Source organism: Suncus etruscus, chromosome 6 (genome assembly GCF_024139225.1).
Source record: "Suncus etruscus isolate mSunEtr1 chromosome 6, mSunEtr1.pri.cur, whole genome shotgun sequence".
NCBI classification, from domain to species: Eukaryota; Metazoa; Chordata; class Mammalia; order Eulipotyphla; family Soricidae; genus Suncus; species Suncus etruscus.
The window spans coordinates 117,575,361-117,593,862 of NC_064853.1; the positions used below are offsets into that span (position 1 = coordinate 117,575,361).

Consider the following 18,502-nt stretch of genomic DNA (forward strand, 5'->3'; position numbering starts at 1 on the left):
GCAGTTTGCCCAGGGAGATCAAGGATAAATTTACAGCTAGCAAAGCGGTAGGGCGTTTGCCTTACACACAGCCAATCCAGGACAGACAGTGGTTTGAATCCTGGCATCTCATATGGTTCCCCGTGCCTGTCAGGAGTGATTTCTGAGAGAAGAGCCAGGAGTAACCCCTGAGCTCCACCAGGTGTGACCCAAAACCAAAAAAAAAAGTCTCCAGAGAGATAGTGCAGCGGCCTTTGCCTTGCAAGCAGCCGATCTAGGACCAAAGGTGGTTGGTTCGAATCCTGGTGTCCCATATGGTCCCCCGTGCCTGCCAGGAGCTATTTCTGAGCAGACAGCCAGGAATAACCCCTGAGCACCGCCGGGTGTGGCCCAAAAACAAAACAAAAAAAGGTCTCCATTTCCTGGATTTGGGGGGGGGGATAGTAAATATGGGCAAATTTCACTGAGAAAAGGAAGTCTCAATATGTTCGAATTTCAACTGTTCATCCACTAATTCATTCCTTCAGCACCTTTAATCTATCAGTTTTAAGGGGGCACTGGCCTGTCCATATTGGTTCATCAGACTTCCAATCTATTTTTATCAGTGTAGTATCTTTAATGCCTGTGGCCCCTAGTAAAAATGTTGTTTTTAAATCAGAGGGTGATTCAGGATTTAGATTCTTTTAGAGCTAGTGGGATATGAAATTCTGCTTTCCACTGTTTTTGTAGGTCATGACTCCACAAAGATGGTGAAAAAATGGGCCCACATGTGGTCTATATGACTCTCTGATCTAGACCCTTGCACACCATAACTTTTGTACTCAGCAGACAGGAGCTTAAACCTCCCACTCTCTTCCAAGAATACGGGATTTTTCTGGCCAGTCTTTGAGAGATTACGGTAACCTGTGCCCCAGAATTTCCTAGAAGCCCATCAAGTTTGCCCTTACAATTGAAGGCTCAACATTGGATTTTTTTTTTTTTTTTTTTGGTTTTTGGTTTTTTGGGTCACACCCAGCAGTGCTCAGGGGTTACTCCTAGCATTATGCTCAGAAATCACTCCTGGCAAGCTCAGGAGACCATATGGGATGCCGGGATTCGAACCACCATCCTTCTGCATGAAAGGCAAACGCCTTACCTCCATGCTATCTCTCCGGCCCCTCAACATTGGATTTTCATTCTTCATTTTAGCAACCAGAGCCACGAGTGGGTTGTGGATGGCACCTAGATCGGTGCTTCCAAAACCTCAGATTCTTTCCTTATCTAACTTCCCAGTCATGACATACGGAATTATCAAGAGCTGGGCAATCTCTTCACCTTTCTTAAAAGTCCAAGTAACCAGTACGTTAACAATCACAATTATTATTCTCCCATTGAGTCTAAATCAGTGATGCCGTTAACGACTGAAATCCCCTTAATACTGAGGCTGCTTCTGCCAAAAATCAAACCAACTGTATTTAGGGGTGCTGGGCCCATAATACCTGTTTTCAATATATAAGGACATTGTCCTGGGTAGTTAGTAATGTCTTCTGGACCTATTATGTCCAGACCACCGCTTCCTGTGGTTGTGGGATTCAGATCATTTACAGTGCATAATTTCCTTGGGCTGGGTGGGAAAACTTTATGGTTGTGGGTTTTTGCCCCTGATTTTAAAGGGACTGAGATGAGCCCGGATACGTGTTTCCCTGCATTGGGTATCCATGCCCCTGAGGAACTGAATTTGAAATGCCTGGGGTTTGTATTCAAACCTCTCCCCAGGTTGTTATCAAAGCAGTTTTTGGACCGGCAGTCTCCCAGTGTTGTCCTTTACCGCATTTCAGGCAAAAACCTGGTTTCTAGAGTGTGTTTTGTCCCCTCTGGGGAGAAGCTGTAAATGCCCTTAGTCACTAAAAATTTGTACAGGGGGCCGAAGAGATAGTGAAGTGGTAGGGCGTTTGCCAGACTCTGAAGGACGGTGGTTCAAATCCCAGCATCCCATATAGTCCACCGAGCCTGCCAGGAGCGATTTCTGAGCGTAGATCCAGGAGGAACCCCTGAGCGCTGCTGGGTGTGACCCAAAAACAAAAACAAACAAAAAATTTGTACAGGGTTTGTGTGAGATGGGGGTTGAGTTATATCTTGCACATTCCGACAGGCTATGAGAAAATCATTCAGATCAGCTTTATCAATCAGAGGCAATAATACTGATTTACAAGCTGTATTAGCTTTGTGGTAAGCCAAATTCTTTTCAAGAAATTTTCTCATATCCTCATCTTTTACTTGCAATTTAAGTGCATCCTGGAGCCTTCACACAAACTATATATGGTTCAAAATTGCCATAGAATTTTAAGAAAATTCCCTAAATATATTCCCGTAGAATCAATCTTTTTCCCATGAGGATAAAGCAATTTCCTTAACTATATCCAAAATTTCCTTTGTTAAAGCAGCTTGAACTTGAACATTTGAATATTGATTTTCAGCCATCAATAGTTCATAAGATAGGGTCACCCCTGCCACCCTTTTTTTACTTCCTTCTGGGCTAAAGAGCTTGAGTTTAACTCCTGTGTAAAACATGTCCCATTGAACCCGCTGAGGTGAAGTTAAACACATTATTACTACTTTTTTTTAATCATGCAGAACCCAGACTGATTTTTTTTTTTTTTTTTTTTTTTTGGATTTTGGGCCACACCCGGCGTTGCTCAGGGGTTACTCCTGGCTGTCTGCTCAGAAATAGCTCCTGGCAGGCACGGGGGACCATATGGGACACCGGGATTCGAACCAACCACCTTTGGTCCTGGATCGGCTGCTTGCAAGGCAAACACCGCTGTGCCATCTCTCCGGGCCCCAGACTGATTTTTGACAGAAAAATTTTTGTAACTCCACACAATATGGTGATGTAGAACCGCAATCTTTTTTTTGGGGTGAGCCACACCCTGTGACGCTTGGTTTACTCCTGGCTATGCACTCAGAAATCGCTCCTGGCTCAGGGGACCATATGGGACGCAGAAGGATGGAACCACGGTCCGTCCTGTGTGAGACACATGCAAGGCAAATGCCTTACCACTGTGCCACTGCTTTGGCCCATAGGACTAATCTTTACATGAGTTTTTTTTTGGGTGGTTTTTTTTGTTTTGTTTTTGGTGTTTGGGTCACACCCAGCAGCACTCAGAAATAGCTCCTGGCAGGCTTGGGGGACCATCTGGGATGCCAGGATTCAGACCATCGTCCTTCTGCATGCAAGGCAAATGTCTTACTGCTGTGCTACCTCTCCGGCCCTTTACATGACTTTTGTGGGGGGGGGGGTTGGGTCACACCCGGAGCACTTAGGGGTTACTCTGGCTTCACGCTCAGAAATCGCTCCTGGCAGGCTCGGGGGATATGGGATGCCAGGATTCGAACCGATGACCTTCTGCATGAAAGGCAAACGCCTTACCTCCATCTCTAGCCCCCCTTTACATGACTTTTTTTATTTTTTGGGTTTTTTGGGCCACACCCGGCGGTGCTCAGGAGTTACTCCTGGCTGTCTGCTCAGAAATAGCTCCTGGCAGGCACGGGGGACCCTATGGGACACCGGGATTCGAACCAACCACCTTTGGATCAGCTGATTGCAAGGCAAATGCCGCTGTGCTATCTCTCCGGGCCCTGACATTTTAAACTAATCTATGTCCTCCTTGGGGCTGGAGAGCTAGCATGGAGGTAAGCCGTTTGCCTTGCATGCATAAGCCATGTAAGTAGTACATGTATCTGACCCTAGTTTTCATCTAAGCAAACAAATGCCATCCAAACAAGGCAAACGCCATGGGACTGGAGCAGTTGCAGAGTGGAGAGTGTTTGCCTTGTACATAACTGACCCAGCATCCCATATGGCCCCCTGCACACCACCAGGATTAACTCCTGAGCACTGCCTAGTGTAGAAGGCAACCACAGTAGATAGTATAGCAGGTATGGTGCTTGCCTTGTACACAACTAACCCAGGTTCAGTTCCTAGCTCCCATATGGTTCTTCTTCCTCGCTAGGAGTGATTCTTTTTGTTTGTTTGTTTTGGTTATTGGGCCACATCCAGCTGCGCTCAGGGATTACTATTGGCTCCCCATTTAGAAAGAGTTTGCCTTGCAGGCTGCCAACTCAGGACAGACGTGGGTTCGATTCCCAACATCCTATATGGTCCCCCCAAGTTTGCCAGAAGAGATCTCTGAGCACAGAGCCAAAAGTAACCCCTGAGTGCAGCCGGGTGTGGCCAAAAAGAAAAAACTTGAAAGAAAAATGGATTCAGGGCCACAGAGATAGATTCATGGGTACCAAAGCTAATAATCATAAGGCTGTGTGAAGAGCCCTGGTTTCACATCCTTGGCACCTTATTTGGTTGGTGTCTGGAGCCCTGTCGGGTCACTCGAGCCTTCCGTTTTCAGTCTTATCCCAGGGCCTAAGGAAGGCCAGATCAGACGGGGGTCTTCTACCGGCAGTCTGAGGTAAATCCTCACTCAAAATTCTTGAAATTGTTCAGCTACCCAATCTGCTCTTGGGAGGACATCTTCATGGTGCCCCTGTGCTCATAGTTTTATACAGAGACCGGGGCGGAACATGGTCCGGCTAAGAGCCCCCCCCCCCCACGGTCCAGGTCCCCAGCATCCCATATGGTCTCCAAGCGTTCGGCTTGATTCCTAGTACTGAGCGAGGAGTAACCCCCAGCATCGCTTAGTGTGGCTCAAACAAAACCCTAAAAAGCACAAATCTATCAGACACTCGGGCGATAACGTGGTTCCCCTGCAAGGAGTGACCGCATGTGTGGCAGACTGGACTAGACTGTCAGTCTCCCTCTGGTCTGGCCTTTGGGAGCTCCTGGCCTTTGGGAGCCCACGAATCTCTTCGGACCCTTCCTTGGGGCCGCAGCACATGCAGTGATGCCTGTCCCAGGAGGGATCGGGGCGGCCAGCAGGGTGGAGCAACCCTGCGCGCCCCAGTTCTGGGGGACCCGAACTCCGGCCCCCGGCTCCCGTCCTGTCCTCCCCGGAGGCTCATCTCATCTCTCGCCCGCTACGCCCATCTCCTCAGGGAGCCTGGCTGCAGGGGCCACAAGTGCGCTCACAGCGGCCTGGCCTGCCCGCCGCCCCAGCCGTGCGAGGCCGACGAGGGCCTGGGCGAGGAGGAAGATAGCAGCTCGGAGCTCAGCTCCTGCACCTCGTCCTCCACGCACCAGCGCGACGGCAAGTTCTGCGACTGCTGCTACTGCGAGTTCTTTGGCCACAACGCGGTGAGTGCGGTGCGCCTGCGCGCGCCCAGGGGTGGGCGGAACTGGGCGGGCCCTGTCCCGAATGGCCAATGGCGTTGCGTGGCGGGCCTGGAGGCCACGTCCTGTCGCTGTTCTCCCCGCCCACCCGCGTGCGTCCAGTCAGTCCCGCCCCGCGACTGCGCACTGCGCCCCTGTAGCTGCCCTCACTTCGCCTTCGCCCTCGCCCTCGCCCTCGCCCTCGCGAGGCACCTGCACGTCGCACCTGGCCTGGCCTGGCCTGGCCTCGCGCCCTGCCAGAGGTCTGTCTGTGCAGAGGGCCCTTTCTTCTCCTCAGGCCAAAGGCCGGGAAGGGGCGGAAAGGAAAAGCCCGGTTCTGGGGCCTCATCAGAACGTGTGTGAGCGCAGAGAAGCGCAGGCTTGTGCGGGCCTGGGGGGGTGGGGGGAGCGCTGCAGAAGGCGCGGAGGTGAGGTGAGGTGAGGGGACGCGGAGAGGGAGAGGGAGGCCGCCGCCCAGGGCAGCGAGGAGCAGGAGAGCAGGCCGGGGACCTCGGCACGCTCTGGCAGTGGCGCCGGGCCTGCCCTCCCGCCAAGAAGCGAGTCCCCGGGGTGTGACGCCCGCGCCTCCCCTCCCGCTCCCCAGCCGCCCGCCGCCCCGACCAGCCGCAACTACACCGAGATCCGGGAGAAGCTCCGCTCGCGGCTGACCCGGCGGAAGGAGGAGCTGCTGCCCATGACGGGCGCCCTCCTGGGCGGGGTCCCCGGGGAGCCCGCCGTGGACCACCGCGACGTGGACGAGCTGCTGGAATTCATCAACAGCACGGCGCCCAAGGTGCCCAACAGCGCCAGGGCCGCCAAGCGGGCCCGCTACAAGCTGAAGAAGAAGGTGGGTGACGGAGAAGGCGGCTCAGCCCTGGGCCTGTCCGCCTGAGTCGGCGTGGTGGGAGGGCCGGGCCCAAGATGGCCCCGCTCTTGAGTCTGCTCCGTTCAGCGACACGTCACACTTCCCGTGGGCGGGGGGGGCACACGCATCCTGCCGAGGTGCGCTGACTCTGAAGTCGCCTCAGAGCTGAACGGTCAGCTTTGACTGCGGGGCACCCGGGCCCAGAGGATAGGGAGCGTCCCAGACCTGACCCTGTGGGAGAAGGGGGTGCCGCGGGTGGGTAGAGCGTAGAGGGTAGAGTCGCTGGAGTCACCCTGTGGTGCGCGCAGAGATGGCCGCAGTGCCAGCCCAGGTGGGCAGTTTGAAGATCTGCGGACAGGATGGAGCTGGAGGAGCCTGGCCGTTTCCACGTGCTCATGAGATTGGAGAACGGGAGGGGCGGGGTGGTTCCACGGGGGAGGGTTTACTCAAGGGGGCCCCCTAGACAGCCCCATCTGGAGATGTTCCGCGGCTGTGCTGAGACTGAGCGGGTCTGAGGGTGCCACACACATCTCCCCAGGGGCTGCCGAAACTGAGCTCCTGCTGCCACTTCTGGGCAGCCCTGCCACCAGGGGAGCCCCAGGGCTTGACTTCACGTCCCCTGCTGTCTCGTTACCTACCCACCCGCCTGCCCCAGCTGCGTCTCCCTGCTTGCTCTCCAGCCCCCTGGGAGGGAGTGTTGGTGTGGTGGAGGCCTGGTGAGCTAGCTCCATGCTTCCTTTCACCCATGGCTGCACCCGGGGCCCTAGCATGGGGCGCGGGTGAGTGCAGGATCCTCCTGAGTTTTCTGAAAGTGTGGCCTTTTCCCTCCTGCTGCTGCCAGAAGTGAGCAGCTTGTGGTTCCCACCCCCACCTCCTGCTCTGTGTCTGGGTGTCCCCCCTGCACCCACACTGTGAGCCCCCCCAATCAGACCACTTTCACATCTGCTGACTCCCTGCACGTGGAGAACTGGCCCCTCTTGGCACAGACCTCACCAGGTGCCAGCACCTGCCCCCCCCCCCACATCCCACATTCACAGCCTCCTCCTCACCACTCTAGCCCTTTTGCCACCATCTCCTCCATCACCACCATTTTTACTCCTGCAGCCCCCATAACTACTCCAACCTGCCTTAGCCCCAGTCTGTGCCAGCCAAGCCATCTGGGGTCCCTTCTCCTTCGGGGCCCCGCTGAGTGAGGAAGTGAGGCAGGTAATAGGTCACCCGCAGTTTTTGTATGAAGAAGGAAAGCCAGCAAGGGGCTGGCATCCCAACTGCCCCGCTGGTGTGAGGGAAGCACCCTCTTTGCCATTCACCCTACCATATGCACCACATTATACTGCCACAGTTGTGCTTTCTTTCTGGGTGCTTCCATGATCTTCATTGTAGAGTGAACAGCCCCACTATCTTCCAAGAATCGCCTGCTAGCACGTCAGGTGCCACCCTCAAAGGAGCACACACACTTGGTACCTGAGACACCACAAGCCTGGGCCTTATACCACAGGGTAAAAGACAGCTCGTTCACTTGCTGTATGACCTCAGGCAGATCTCACCTCAGCCTCAGTATTTGCATCTGTGAAATGGGGAGAAGGACAACAGTAGGCAGTGGATTCAAAAGATGCAGAGCAGGGCCAGGAATTGAGCGATAGGACAGTGGAGAAGGTGTTTCTTTGCACAATGCCAGTCCAGGTTTCATTCCCGGCACCCAAATATGGTTCCCCGAGCAGAATCAGGAGGAAGTCCTGAGTGTCACCAGTGTGACCCAAGAATCCAAAGGAATTTTGTTTGTTTTGGGGGTCATACCCGACAGTGCTCAGGGGTTACTACTGGCTCTATGCTCAGAAATCGCCCCTGACTGGCTCGGGGATCATATGCAATGCCGGGATTCAAACCACTGCCCTTCCGCATGCAAGGTAAATGCCCTACCTCCATGCTATCTCTCTAGCCCCTTAAAAGAGTTTTTGTGTGTGTGTGTGTGTGTGTGTGTGTGTTTTTTTTTTTTTTATTCTTCAAGGGCTAGAGCACAGTGAGTAGTGCAGTTGCCTTGGACACAGCAGACCTGGATTCAATTCCCAGGATCCCATATGGTTCCCTAAGCACCTCCAGGAAAAATCCCTGAGTTCAGAACCAGGATGAGCACCACAAGTATGGCCCAAAAACAAAACACACAAACAAACAAAAAACAGAAAAAGGCTTTCGGGGAGGATCTGAAAGATAGCTTGCCTTACACAAGGCTGACCTGGCTTCCATCCTCAGCACAGCAAGTAGTTAGTTCTGGGCACAGGCAGGTGTGGCCCAGAAACGACTACCAAGAATAAGAAAAAAAGGGGTGAGAACTGTAGTACAGTGGGTCCATGTTTGCCTTGCATGTGGCTGAACCAGATTCAATCCCCAGCCCCTGATCCCTGTCAGGAGTGAGCCCAGAGGAAGCCCTAAGAACCCCTGCTGTAGCTCCAAAACCAAAAAGTCAGGGCTCAAAATAAAAGGGCCAGGAGGCAAGTTAAGGCATTTGCTTTGCATGCACCCACTTAGAAATTAGGTTCAGGAATCAGCAAGTGTCACTCCTGATTGCAGCAGTCACTGCCAAACCTGCCCTTTCATCCCCAAATATATTGAAAAAATAAATAGGTAAGTTGAAAAAGCAACTCATGGCCTAGCATAGCCCACAAGCTTCGTAGGACTCAGCCTCTGCTGAGATTCTCTCTGTCCCTCTAGCCCTTCCTGCCACCCTAATCCCACTTCACAAAACAGCTGAGAGGGGGGTGGCAGGGGAAAAGAATCAAATTGCTGGGTCAGATTGAAAGGACATAAGGAAAGCACTTGTTTTGCATAAGACTAACCCAGATTCAATATCTGGCTTCCCATGTTTTTGCCCTTTTCATTGCACAGGGAGCTCTGCTTCCTCCACATGACTGCCCAGCCTAGGGTTCCAGGGTACCCTTTGATTCCTTCCTCAGGGTGCTATCCTTCCCAGGGTATTTCCCCAAACAGACATGGAGCAGTGCAAACTTGGGGTCAAAGAATCAAAGTGGGATGAGGGTGGAAGTGCACTCCCAACTTCTAGCCTCATACTATAGGTGTGCTCAGCCTCAGGAAAAACCCCAGTGTAGGGGGCCCGAGAGATAGCTCAGTGGTAGGGTGTTTGCTTTGCACGTGGCTGACCCAGGATAGACCTGGGTTTAATCCCATGAGCATATAGCCAGGAGTAACCCCTGAGTGTCACAGGGTGTGCCCTCCCCCCAAAAAAATGTGTACCACTAGGTGTGGTTCTAAAACAAAAGGAAAGGAAGTGTCCATGGGGTTGAGCGTATGAATTGTCTTCCCTGCCCCTGTTCTTTCTCTGCTTTTCCTTCATAACCAGAGCACCTAGAAATTCATCTTCTTGGGGCTGGAGAGATAGCATGAAGGTAAGGCATTTGCCTTGCATGCAGAAGGACGGTGGTTTGAATCCCAGCATCCCATATGGTCCCCAGAGCCTGCCGGGGCGATTTCTGAGTGTAGAGCCAGGAGTAGCCCCTGAGCGCTGCTGGGTGTGATCCAAAAAAAAAAAAAAAAGGAAATTCATCTATTTGGGGTCATCCTGGCCACCTATAGAGGTGTTCAGGCTTGGGGGATCCTGTGTGCTTGTTTTGTTGTTTTTTATTTTTGCTTGGGGGCCACACCAATGATGCTCAGGACTTATTCCTGACTCTGCTCAGGAACCACTTTTGTTTTTTTGTTTTGTTTTTTTTTGGTTTTTGGGCCACACCTGGCGTTGCTCAGGGGTTACTCCTGGCTGTCTGCTCAGAAATAGCTCCTGGCAGGCACGGGGGACCATATGGGACACCGGGATTCGAACCAACCACCTTAGGTCCTGGATCAGCTGATTGCAAGGCAAACACCGCTGTGCTATCTCTCCGGGTCCAGGAACCACTTTTGAAAACCTTATGGGATGCCAGGGATCAAACCAGGGTCGGGTACAAACGCCCTCCCTGATGTCTTATCACTGGCCCCAGACTTGCTTTTTAGATGTTTAGGAGAGGAGCCAGAGCAATAACACAGCAGTAGGACCGGCCCAGGAAAAATCCAGTTAGATTCCCTGCATCCCATATGTTTCCCCCAAGCCTGCCAGGAGCAATTTTTGACCACAGAGCTAGAAGTCACCTCTGAGTGCCGTTGGGTGTGGCCCCAAAAATAATAAAAAGGTTTAGATGAGTTTTATTTGAGTTTTTTTTTTTTTTTTTTTTTTGGTTTTTGGGCCACACCCGTTTGACGCTCAAGGGTTACTCCTGGCTATGTGCTCAGAAATCGCCCCTGGCTTGGGGGGACCATATGGGACGCCGGGGGATCGAACCGCGGTCCTTCCTTGGCTAGCGCCTGCAAGGCAGACACCTTACCTCCAGCGCCACCTACCCGGCCTTTATTTGGGTTTTTATGTTTATTTGGGGGGTCTTTTTTTTTGGGTTTTGGGTCACACCCAGTGACGCTCAGGGGTTACTCCTGGCTATGTACTCAGAAATTGCTCCTGGCTCTGGGGACCACATGGGACACCAGGGATCGAACCCAGGTTCATCCTGGGTCAGCTGCATGCAAGGCAAATGCCCTATTGCTGTGCTATCGCTCTGACCCCAGTTTTGTTTGGTTTTGATTGACACCCAGTGATGCTCAGGGCTTACTCCTTGCTCTGCACTCAGGGATCACTCCTACTCATGCTCTGAGGACCCAGTGTTGGTGCCCAGGATTGAATCCAAGTCAGCTGTATGCAAACAGCTGAACTAACAGTGCACAAACAGTGCAGCACCACTGCACTAGCGCTCAGGCCCCCACTGTGTTTGAACTGTGTCAGATGTTATAGTCGACTCTACTGTTGCCAGCAGTGGAAGTTCTTGGTGTTATACTGGGATCCTGAGCCCATAGGCCCCTCCTGTTCCTTCTTCACATGTCCAGGCCCTCTCAGAGTCCTACCCCCACCACAGGACACAGCCCTATCTTTAACTTTTTTTTGGTCACACCCCCCCAGTAGCACTCAGGTTACTTCTGGCTCTGCTCTCTGACAATACTTCTGAATGTTGGGGGATCATATGGAAGGCTAGGGATCATACTGTGGTCGGCCACATGCAAGGCAAATGCCCTACCCGCTGTGCTATTGCTCCAACCCCCTATGCTTCCTTTTTTGATTTATTGGTTTTTTTGTTTTGTTTTGTTTTGTTTTGTTTTATTTTATTTTATTTTTTTTTTTTGGTTTTTGGGCCACACCCTGTGACGCTCAGGGGTTACTCCTGGCTATGCGCTCAGAAGTTGCTCCTGGCTTCTTGGGGGACCATATGGGACGCCGGGGGATCGAACCGCGGTCCGTCCTAGACTAGCGCAGGCAGGCAAGGCAGGCACCTTACCTCCAGCGCCACCGCCCGGCCCCGTTTTGTTTTATTTTTGGGCCACACCCAGTGGTGCTCCAGGGTTACTCCTGGCAGTCTGCTCAGAAATAGCTCCTGGCAGGCACGAGGGACCATATGGGACACCGGGATTCGAACCAACCACCTTTGGTCCTGGATCGGCTGCTTGCAAGGCAAACGCCGCTGTGCTATCTCTCTGGGCCCGATTTATTGTTTTTTTTTAATGGGGGCATCTCACCTAGGATCACACACTTCAAACTTTCTCCTGGCTCTGCTCAAGGACCACTCCAGGGATGACCATATGGGATGCCCGGGATTGAACATGGGTCAGTTGCTTAAAAAGCAGGTGCGCTCCCTACTGTACTATTAACTCCAGCCCATTTTATTTCTATTTTGATATTTGGGTCACCTCCGTAATGATGCTCATGGCTTGCTCTAGGCTTTGTGCTCAGGGATCACTCCTGACAATGCCCAGGATCAAAACTAAATTTACTGCTGGCCCCTGCATTTCCTTTTGTTTTGGGGGGTCACATCTGATGGTGCTGAGGGGAGAGTAATTCCCAGTGTTGATCAAGGGATTGTGCTGAAACTCTGGCCTCCTGTATGCAGAGCCTCTGCTCAGCCCATTGAGCTGCTGCTTTAGGCCACTTTCTGGACACATCGCATTTCAGGTATTGCAGTGTGCCAGGCTGCCCCTGACCCCTTTTCTTGTGTTGGCAGGAGAAAGAGAAGGCCCAGCAGGCAGCCGAGTCACTCAGGACTATGGCCCCCACTTTCTCTGGAAGCCGTGAGGATCCACCACTGCCGGCCCCCAAACAGCTCCTGGAGTGGCCGGAGCATGAACTGGATCGGGTCAGCAGCTTCCTGAGCAGCCGCCTGCAGGGAATCAAGGGCACAGTTAGCGACCCCACCCAGGCTAGCTTTGGCATGGACAGCAATGGGTTTCCAAAGAAGGGGACCCCTGAGCCAGCACCCCCCAACCTGCCCCCATCCAATCTCAATGGTTCCCCTGAGGGGAGACCAGACATCAACCTGGACCTATCCCCCTTAACTCTGAGCACCCCACCGAATGCCACATTATCAACTTCCAGCGAGCTGCCACCCTCATGGGCAGACCTGCAGGGCCCTCCTTCCCCATGGACAGAGGCACGGGGTCCTCCACCTGGGATCCCCCCCGAGAACAGGCTGGTAAGGAGACTCAACAGTGTCCCCAGCCTTTCCCGGGTGATCTGGGTCAAGACACCCAAACCCAGCTCCCCAGCCCCCAAGGAGCCAAACCCCAAAGAGCCCCCCAATTGCAAGCTGGGCAGGCCTGAGCTTCCGGAGCCTGGGGTTGTGAGCGGGAAGGCCCGGAAAGGCAAGAGACAGAGCGGCCAGCCCAAGAAGAGTGAGACCAGCTCAGTCCCCCATGCCCCTGCCAGCCCCGACATCCCCAGTGCCAAGGGCCAGACCCCCAGTTCCAAGCCACCTGGCAAGCCTTTGGAGCCCCCCAAAGCCAGTAACTGTGCAGATGCTGAGGAGGGCAGCCGGGGCAGCCGACCAGGATCCAGCTGGGCTGGGAGCCCCAAAGCGGAGAAGGAGAAGCGGAGTGCCTGGCAGAGCTGGCCCGCAGACACCAAGGCCAGGCCCCCAGAACCCCAGTGTCCCGCAGTCTTGCCTTTAGGCCCCGCGAGACCCCAGTGCCTGGCACAGGGCAAGGCCCGCAGCCGTCGGAGCCGCAACAAACAGGAGAAGTCAGCTGCCTCCTTGGGTGAGTTTTTTGGACAAGGAACTGCAGGGTGGTGGCCCTCATATAGCCCCACCCTGGGGACTGAGTCTTCCTGGCTGTGTCTTCCCAGATGATGTCTTCTTACCCAAGGACACCGATGGGGTGGAGATGGATGAAACAGACCGAGAGGTAGAATACTTCAAAAGGTAGGGATGCTGGACTAGAGCTATAATGCAGAGGGTAAGGTGCTTGCCTTGCATGTGGCTAACCTGGGTTCAATCCCCATCATCCCATGTGGTCCTCAGGATTAATTTCGTAGCACAAGCCAGGAGTAATCCCTAAGCATCACAGGCTATGACACAAGAACAAAACTAAAAAGGGCCGTCAAGGTGGCACTAGAGGTAAGGTGTCTGCCTTGCAAGCTCTAGTCAAGGAAGGACCGCAGTTCAATCCCCTGGCATCCCATATGGTGCCCCCAAGCCAGGGGCTATTTCTGAGCACTTAGCCAGAAGTAACCCCTGAGCATCAAATGGGTGTGGCCCAAAAAACAAAATAAAAAACCAAGAACAAAAAAAAGGTAGGATACTGCATAAACCTCTTGCCTTGCACACGGTGGACCCAGCTTCAAGCCCTGGCATCACATATGGTCCCCCGATTACAACCAGAAGGAATTTCTGAATGTAGAACCAGGAGTAACCCCTGAGTAATACTAGATGTGGCCCTGAAAAAGTGGAGAGCTGAAGGAACCTAAGAAATATGACAATGGGGAGGGTGCTTGCCTTGCAAATGCAGCCAACCCAAGTTTGATATCTGGCCACACATAGGATCCCTGAGCACAGAGCCTGGAGCACTATCAGGTCTGAGCCTGGAATAGACCTACAGAAAGTGGGACCCACAGGCCTACTAATGGGTTCCTGAGGTACTGTGCTCAGGATGTGCAAACACCTGTGGATTCTCCTTTGCTGGACTTCTATGTGGGACCAGGTGGTGTATACGAATTAAACCCAAATCGGACAAATGGTAGTCATGAGCTCTGGGTCAGAAGGATCTGGGCTGCTTATTTTTGTGGGAGTAGGGGAGGTTAGGGATTATTCCTGGCAAATTTAGGATATGATCTAAAATACTGGGGATTGAACCCAGGTCAGTCATGTGCCAGGCAAATGCCCTACCTCATACTATCACTCTGGCCTCTTTTATGTGTTGTTTTGGGGGGTGTTGAAGGGATTGGAGGCCATCCCTGCTTTGCTGAGGGAACTACATGATGCTCACAGAAGCCAGTTGTGCACTTTGAGACTCTGGGCCTTCTCTCTGGCCCTTTATTCACTTTACACCCCAGGCACTGCCTGCCCTCACCTATAGCCTCATGGACTTTTACAAACCGCAACTTGTAACGAAATGACAAAGAGGGAAAAATGGGTCCCAGAAGACTGTCTTGGATTATCGGGGATCTATGTGGCTCCCCTGAGTGTCAATCCTGAGAAATACCCTGCACACTCAAATTAGGGATGAGGAAACTTCATTTAGACTGTGCTAAGTGCTGTGTGGGTTAGAATTTAAGTCCCCAGACTGGTGGTGTTTCACAATGGGCATTCAGCCAACTGACATCTGGAAAGACATAAGGGATGAGATGAACAGGTCAAAGCAGTAGGACAATATATAGGGCATTTGCCTTGCATAAGGCCGGCTCAGGTTTGATCCCCAATACCCTATTTGGTCCCCTGAGCACCACCAGAAGCACCACCACTCCTGAGAACAGCCAGGTGTGGTCCAAAATACTAAAAAGAAGAAAAGGGAGCTGGACCATGACCCCATGTGTTTGAGCCTCAGCACTGGAAAAAAACATTTACAGTTGTTCAGTTTTGGGGTCAGGGAGATTGAATAGATAGCAAATAAGGTGCTTGCCTTGCATCTTACCAACCTGGGTTCAATCTCCAAATAGTCCCCCACACCCACCAGGTGTGATCCCTGAGTATGGAGCCAGGAGTCAGCCCTGAATATTGCCTATGGCTAAAAGAAAAAAAAGAAGGGGCCAGAGAGATAGCACAGTGATAGGGCATTTGCCTAGCACACCGCCAACCCAGGGCAGAAGGTGGCTCAATTCCCAGCATCCCATATGGTCCCCCAAGCCTGCCAGGGGCGATTTCTTAGCTCAGAGCCAGGAGTAACTCCTGAGCAACACCGGGTGTGACCCCCCCCCAAAAAAAAAGGGGTGGGGAGCCAGAGCGATAGCACAGTGGTAAGGTGTTTGCCTTGTACACAGCTGATCCAAGACAGACCCTGGTTCAATCCCTGGAATCCCATAGGGTCCCCTAAGGAGCTGGAGTGATAGCACATCATTAGGGTGTTTGCCTTGCAGATGGCCAATCCCAGATGGATTCTGGTTCAATTCCCGGCATCCCATATGGTCCCCCGAGCCTGTCAGGAGCTATTTCTGAGTGCAGAGTCAGGAGTAATCCCTGAGCACCTCCTGGTGTGGCCCAAAACCCAGAAAAAAAAAAAAAATAGCACACACACACAGACACACACTCGGAAAAAAAAAGCACTTTATAGTCCTCAGATGAAGTTGGCTAATCCCTGAGCACCTCAGGGTGTGGCCCAAAACCCAAAAAGAAAAAAGAAAAAAATAATCACACACACACACACACACACACAAAATAAAAAGCACTTCATAGTCCTCAGATGAAGTTGCCTATAGGGAATTAGAGAAAAAGAGGCTAGAGCAATAAATAGTACAGTGGGGAAGGCGCTTGCCTTGCATGAAGCTTGATCCCTGGCATCCATAGGATGTCCTGAGCACCATCAAGACAGTGATCCTTTAGTGTGTGTCCCAAAAAAATGAAATTAAGTAATAGAAAAACCCAAGAGCAGTAGGCTGGGGTACCTGCTTTGCATGTATAAGGCCTGGTAACTTGGGAGTGTCAGCCCTTATCAGTGTCTCTTCTTGGATCATCCTCTGGATTTGTGGAGTCCCTATCCCAGGAGATCATCCACCCCCTGCTCGATCCCTGCCAGACCCCCAAGTCCTCTGGAAACCTAAAGGGTCATGCGGATCTGACCTGGGTCATTTATGACAGGGACATATGGGTTTGGAATTGGGAACATGTCCAGGAGGGGGGAAGGGTTAGGTGAAGGAACTTTGGCTCAGACAAGGCTCTCCTGACCAATTGTTCCCGTCCCTCTGGGACCCCACACCTCACAGGTTCTGTTTAGATTCTGCAAAGCAAACTCGACAAAAGGTCGCTGTGAACTGGACCAACTTCAGCCTCAAGAAAACCACTCCTAGTACAGCTCAGTGAGGTATGACAATACCTGGACACCTGCCACCTCACCTCATAGTCTACCATGCTGCAGGAGCTAGCCTTGGGGGGCTGCACACCTTGAGGAGTGCTGGAATGATAGTATGGCAGGGAGGAATCTTGTCCTGCATGAACCAATCCAGGTTCGATCCCCATCATTATATATGGTCCCCAGAGCCCTCTAGGAGTGATTCCTGAGTGCAGAGCCAGGAGTAATCCCTGAGCATTGTTAGGTGTAGCCCAAAATAAAAGCAAACAAAAATAAATCTGGAGGAGGTGATAGGTGCCTTCGAAGGAACACATCACTTTCCTCCTCAGTCCCTTGTTCCCGCAGCTCCAGATTATCTTCATCCCTCCCAGCTGCAGGCATCTCTCTCCCCTTGAGCTCAGGCAGAGCAATGGGTGCTGGAGCCTGAGAAAGAGACTCAGTGCCTAAGTCAGGACTTGTACAGCCCCCGTCACTCAGCTTCGGGGTAGGGAAGTAGTAGTTAGGCTTTCTGTTCCTGTTCCTGTCCTAAATGGGGATGCCCACCTTTCAAGAAGGCCTACCAGAGCAGAGTGCCCCCACCTGCCTTCTACATGTACACACAACCAAAGGTGGGCAACCCACTGCAGAGGTGTGGCCTCTACTGAGCAAAGGGGGTGCACTTCCGCCCTTCCTTATACCCCATGTCCACCCTCTGGGATAATTCAACCAGCTTCCCTCCCACCATCTCTCTTGACTTTGTATGCCCTTAGAACAGGGCTGAGGGCTAGAGAGTTAGGAGAATGTACTTGGCTTCCACATGCCTGGATTTGATGCCTGCCCTCCCCATATGGTCCCCCAAGCAAGAGTGATTCAGTTATGTGTGTCCCAGAAACAGCTAAAAAGCTAAGAAAGGGATAAGAAGGTCTGGTTGGGGCCCTTCCTGAGTAATCTAGATGGTTCCACTGTTATTGAACTACATGCAGGATAACAGTCTGTTCCCCCTTACCCCCCCCCCAGGCCCAGAGTACAGGGACCCCATCCTTCACCACATGACCCTACTCTTCTGTTCTTTCAGCCTCCACCAGGTCCAGCAGTTTTGGGGTGTCCCAAAACCCTAACTGGAGATGATAATCAACGGTTCCTCTTCCCACCAGCCTGCTGTTCTGGACCCTCCTGCTGCTGCTGCTGCCGATGCCATCAGACCAACCCAAAGCTGAGGAGCGGCTGCAACCTGGAGGTCCTGAGGAGGGGCCCTAACATCCACAGAGCCGTTTCCTGGTGCTACGAAGCCTTGAACAAAGAGCAGGGGGCTGGGCTGGTGGTGGGCCCAGTGGGGCAACGGTACAACTGCCCCCACCCCACCCCCACTCTTTGTGTTTGGGGTTTTTTGTGGGTTTTTTTTTTTTCGGAGGGGGGTTATTTTTCAATTCTTTACTTTTGATACTGTGAAGATCTTTCTTGCTGAAAGATAAAGCAACATTTGGACACAGCGGCCGTGTGTTGGTGGTTTTGGGGGAACTGAGGGAGTTGGTACCCTTAGAAGCTGAAGTTTCTGTTTTAGTCACTAGGTTCTAGCAGTGATTTTGGGTCATTCAGTTCTTAGTGCACTGGTTGGGGATGTGGGCCCATTTTCCAGATGAGACTGAGTCCTGGAAAAAGCAATACCCTGGCTAAGCTCAGTCTAGCTTACTGGAGTTAGGTGTGGTGGTCAGTACTCAGTCCCCAGGACTAGGGAATGAGGACAAATGGGCCGGTAGTCTTGGATCCACCATGGGAGTGGAATTCACTTTACTAAAAGCATCTCTTCTTTTTTTTTTTTTTTTTTTTGTTGGTTTTTGGGCCACACCCGTTTGACGCTCAGGGGTTACTCCTGGCTATTCGCTCAGAAATCACCCCTGGCTTAGGGGGACCATATGGGACGCCGGGAGATCGAACCATGGTCCGTCCTACGCTAGCGCTTGCAAGGCAGACAGACACCTTACCTCTAGCGCCGCCTTCCTGGCCCATTAAAGCAGCTCTTCTTTAAGGCACTTGGGATCAAAGCATGCCCCAGCCAACATAATCTTCTGTCACAGATA

The 18,502-nt window shown here is 52.4% G+C and overlaps 1 protein-coding gene across 1 annotated transcript in view; it reads left to right on the top strand.

The window, feature by feature from the left end:
* FAM193B (family with sequence similarity 193 member B) overlaps positions 1-17,914 on the top strand; it is a 45,896-nt gene extending 27,982 nt beyond the window's left edge. The window contains exons 6-11 of the mRNA XM_049775794.1: positions 5,008-5,206; positions 5,826-6,068; positions 12,173-13,202; positions 13,291-13,366; positions 16,360-16,457; positions 17,500-17,914. Coding sequence (XP_049631751.1) covers positions 5,008-5,206; positions 5,826-6,068; positions 12,173-13,202; positions 13,291-13,366; positions 16,360-16,456 — 1,645 coding nt within the window. The 3' untranslated portion in view covers position 16,457; positions 17,500-17,914. The remainder of the gene's footprint in view (positions 1-5,007; positions 5,207-5,825; positions 6,069-12,172; positions 13,203-13,290; positions 13,367-16,359; positions 16,458-17,499) is intronic.
* The last annotated feature ends 588 nt before the right edge of the window (positions 17,915-18,502 follow it).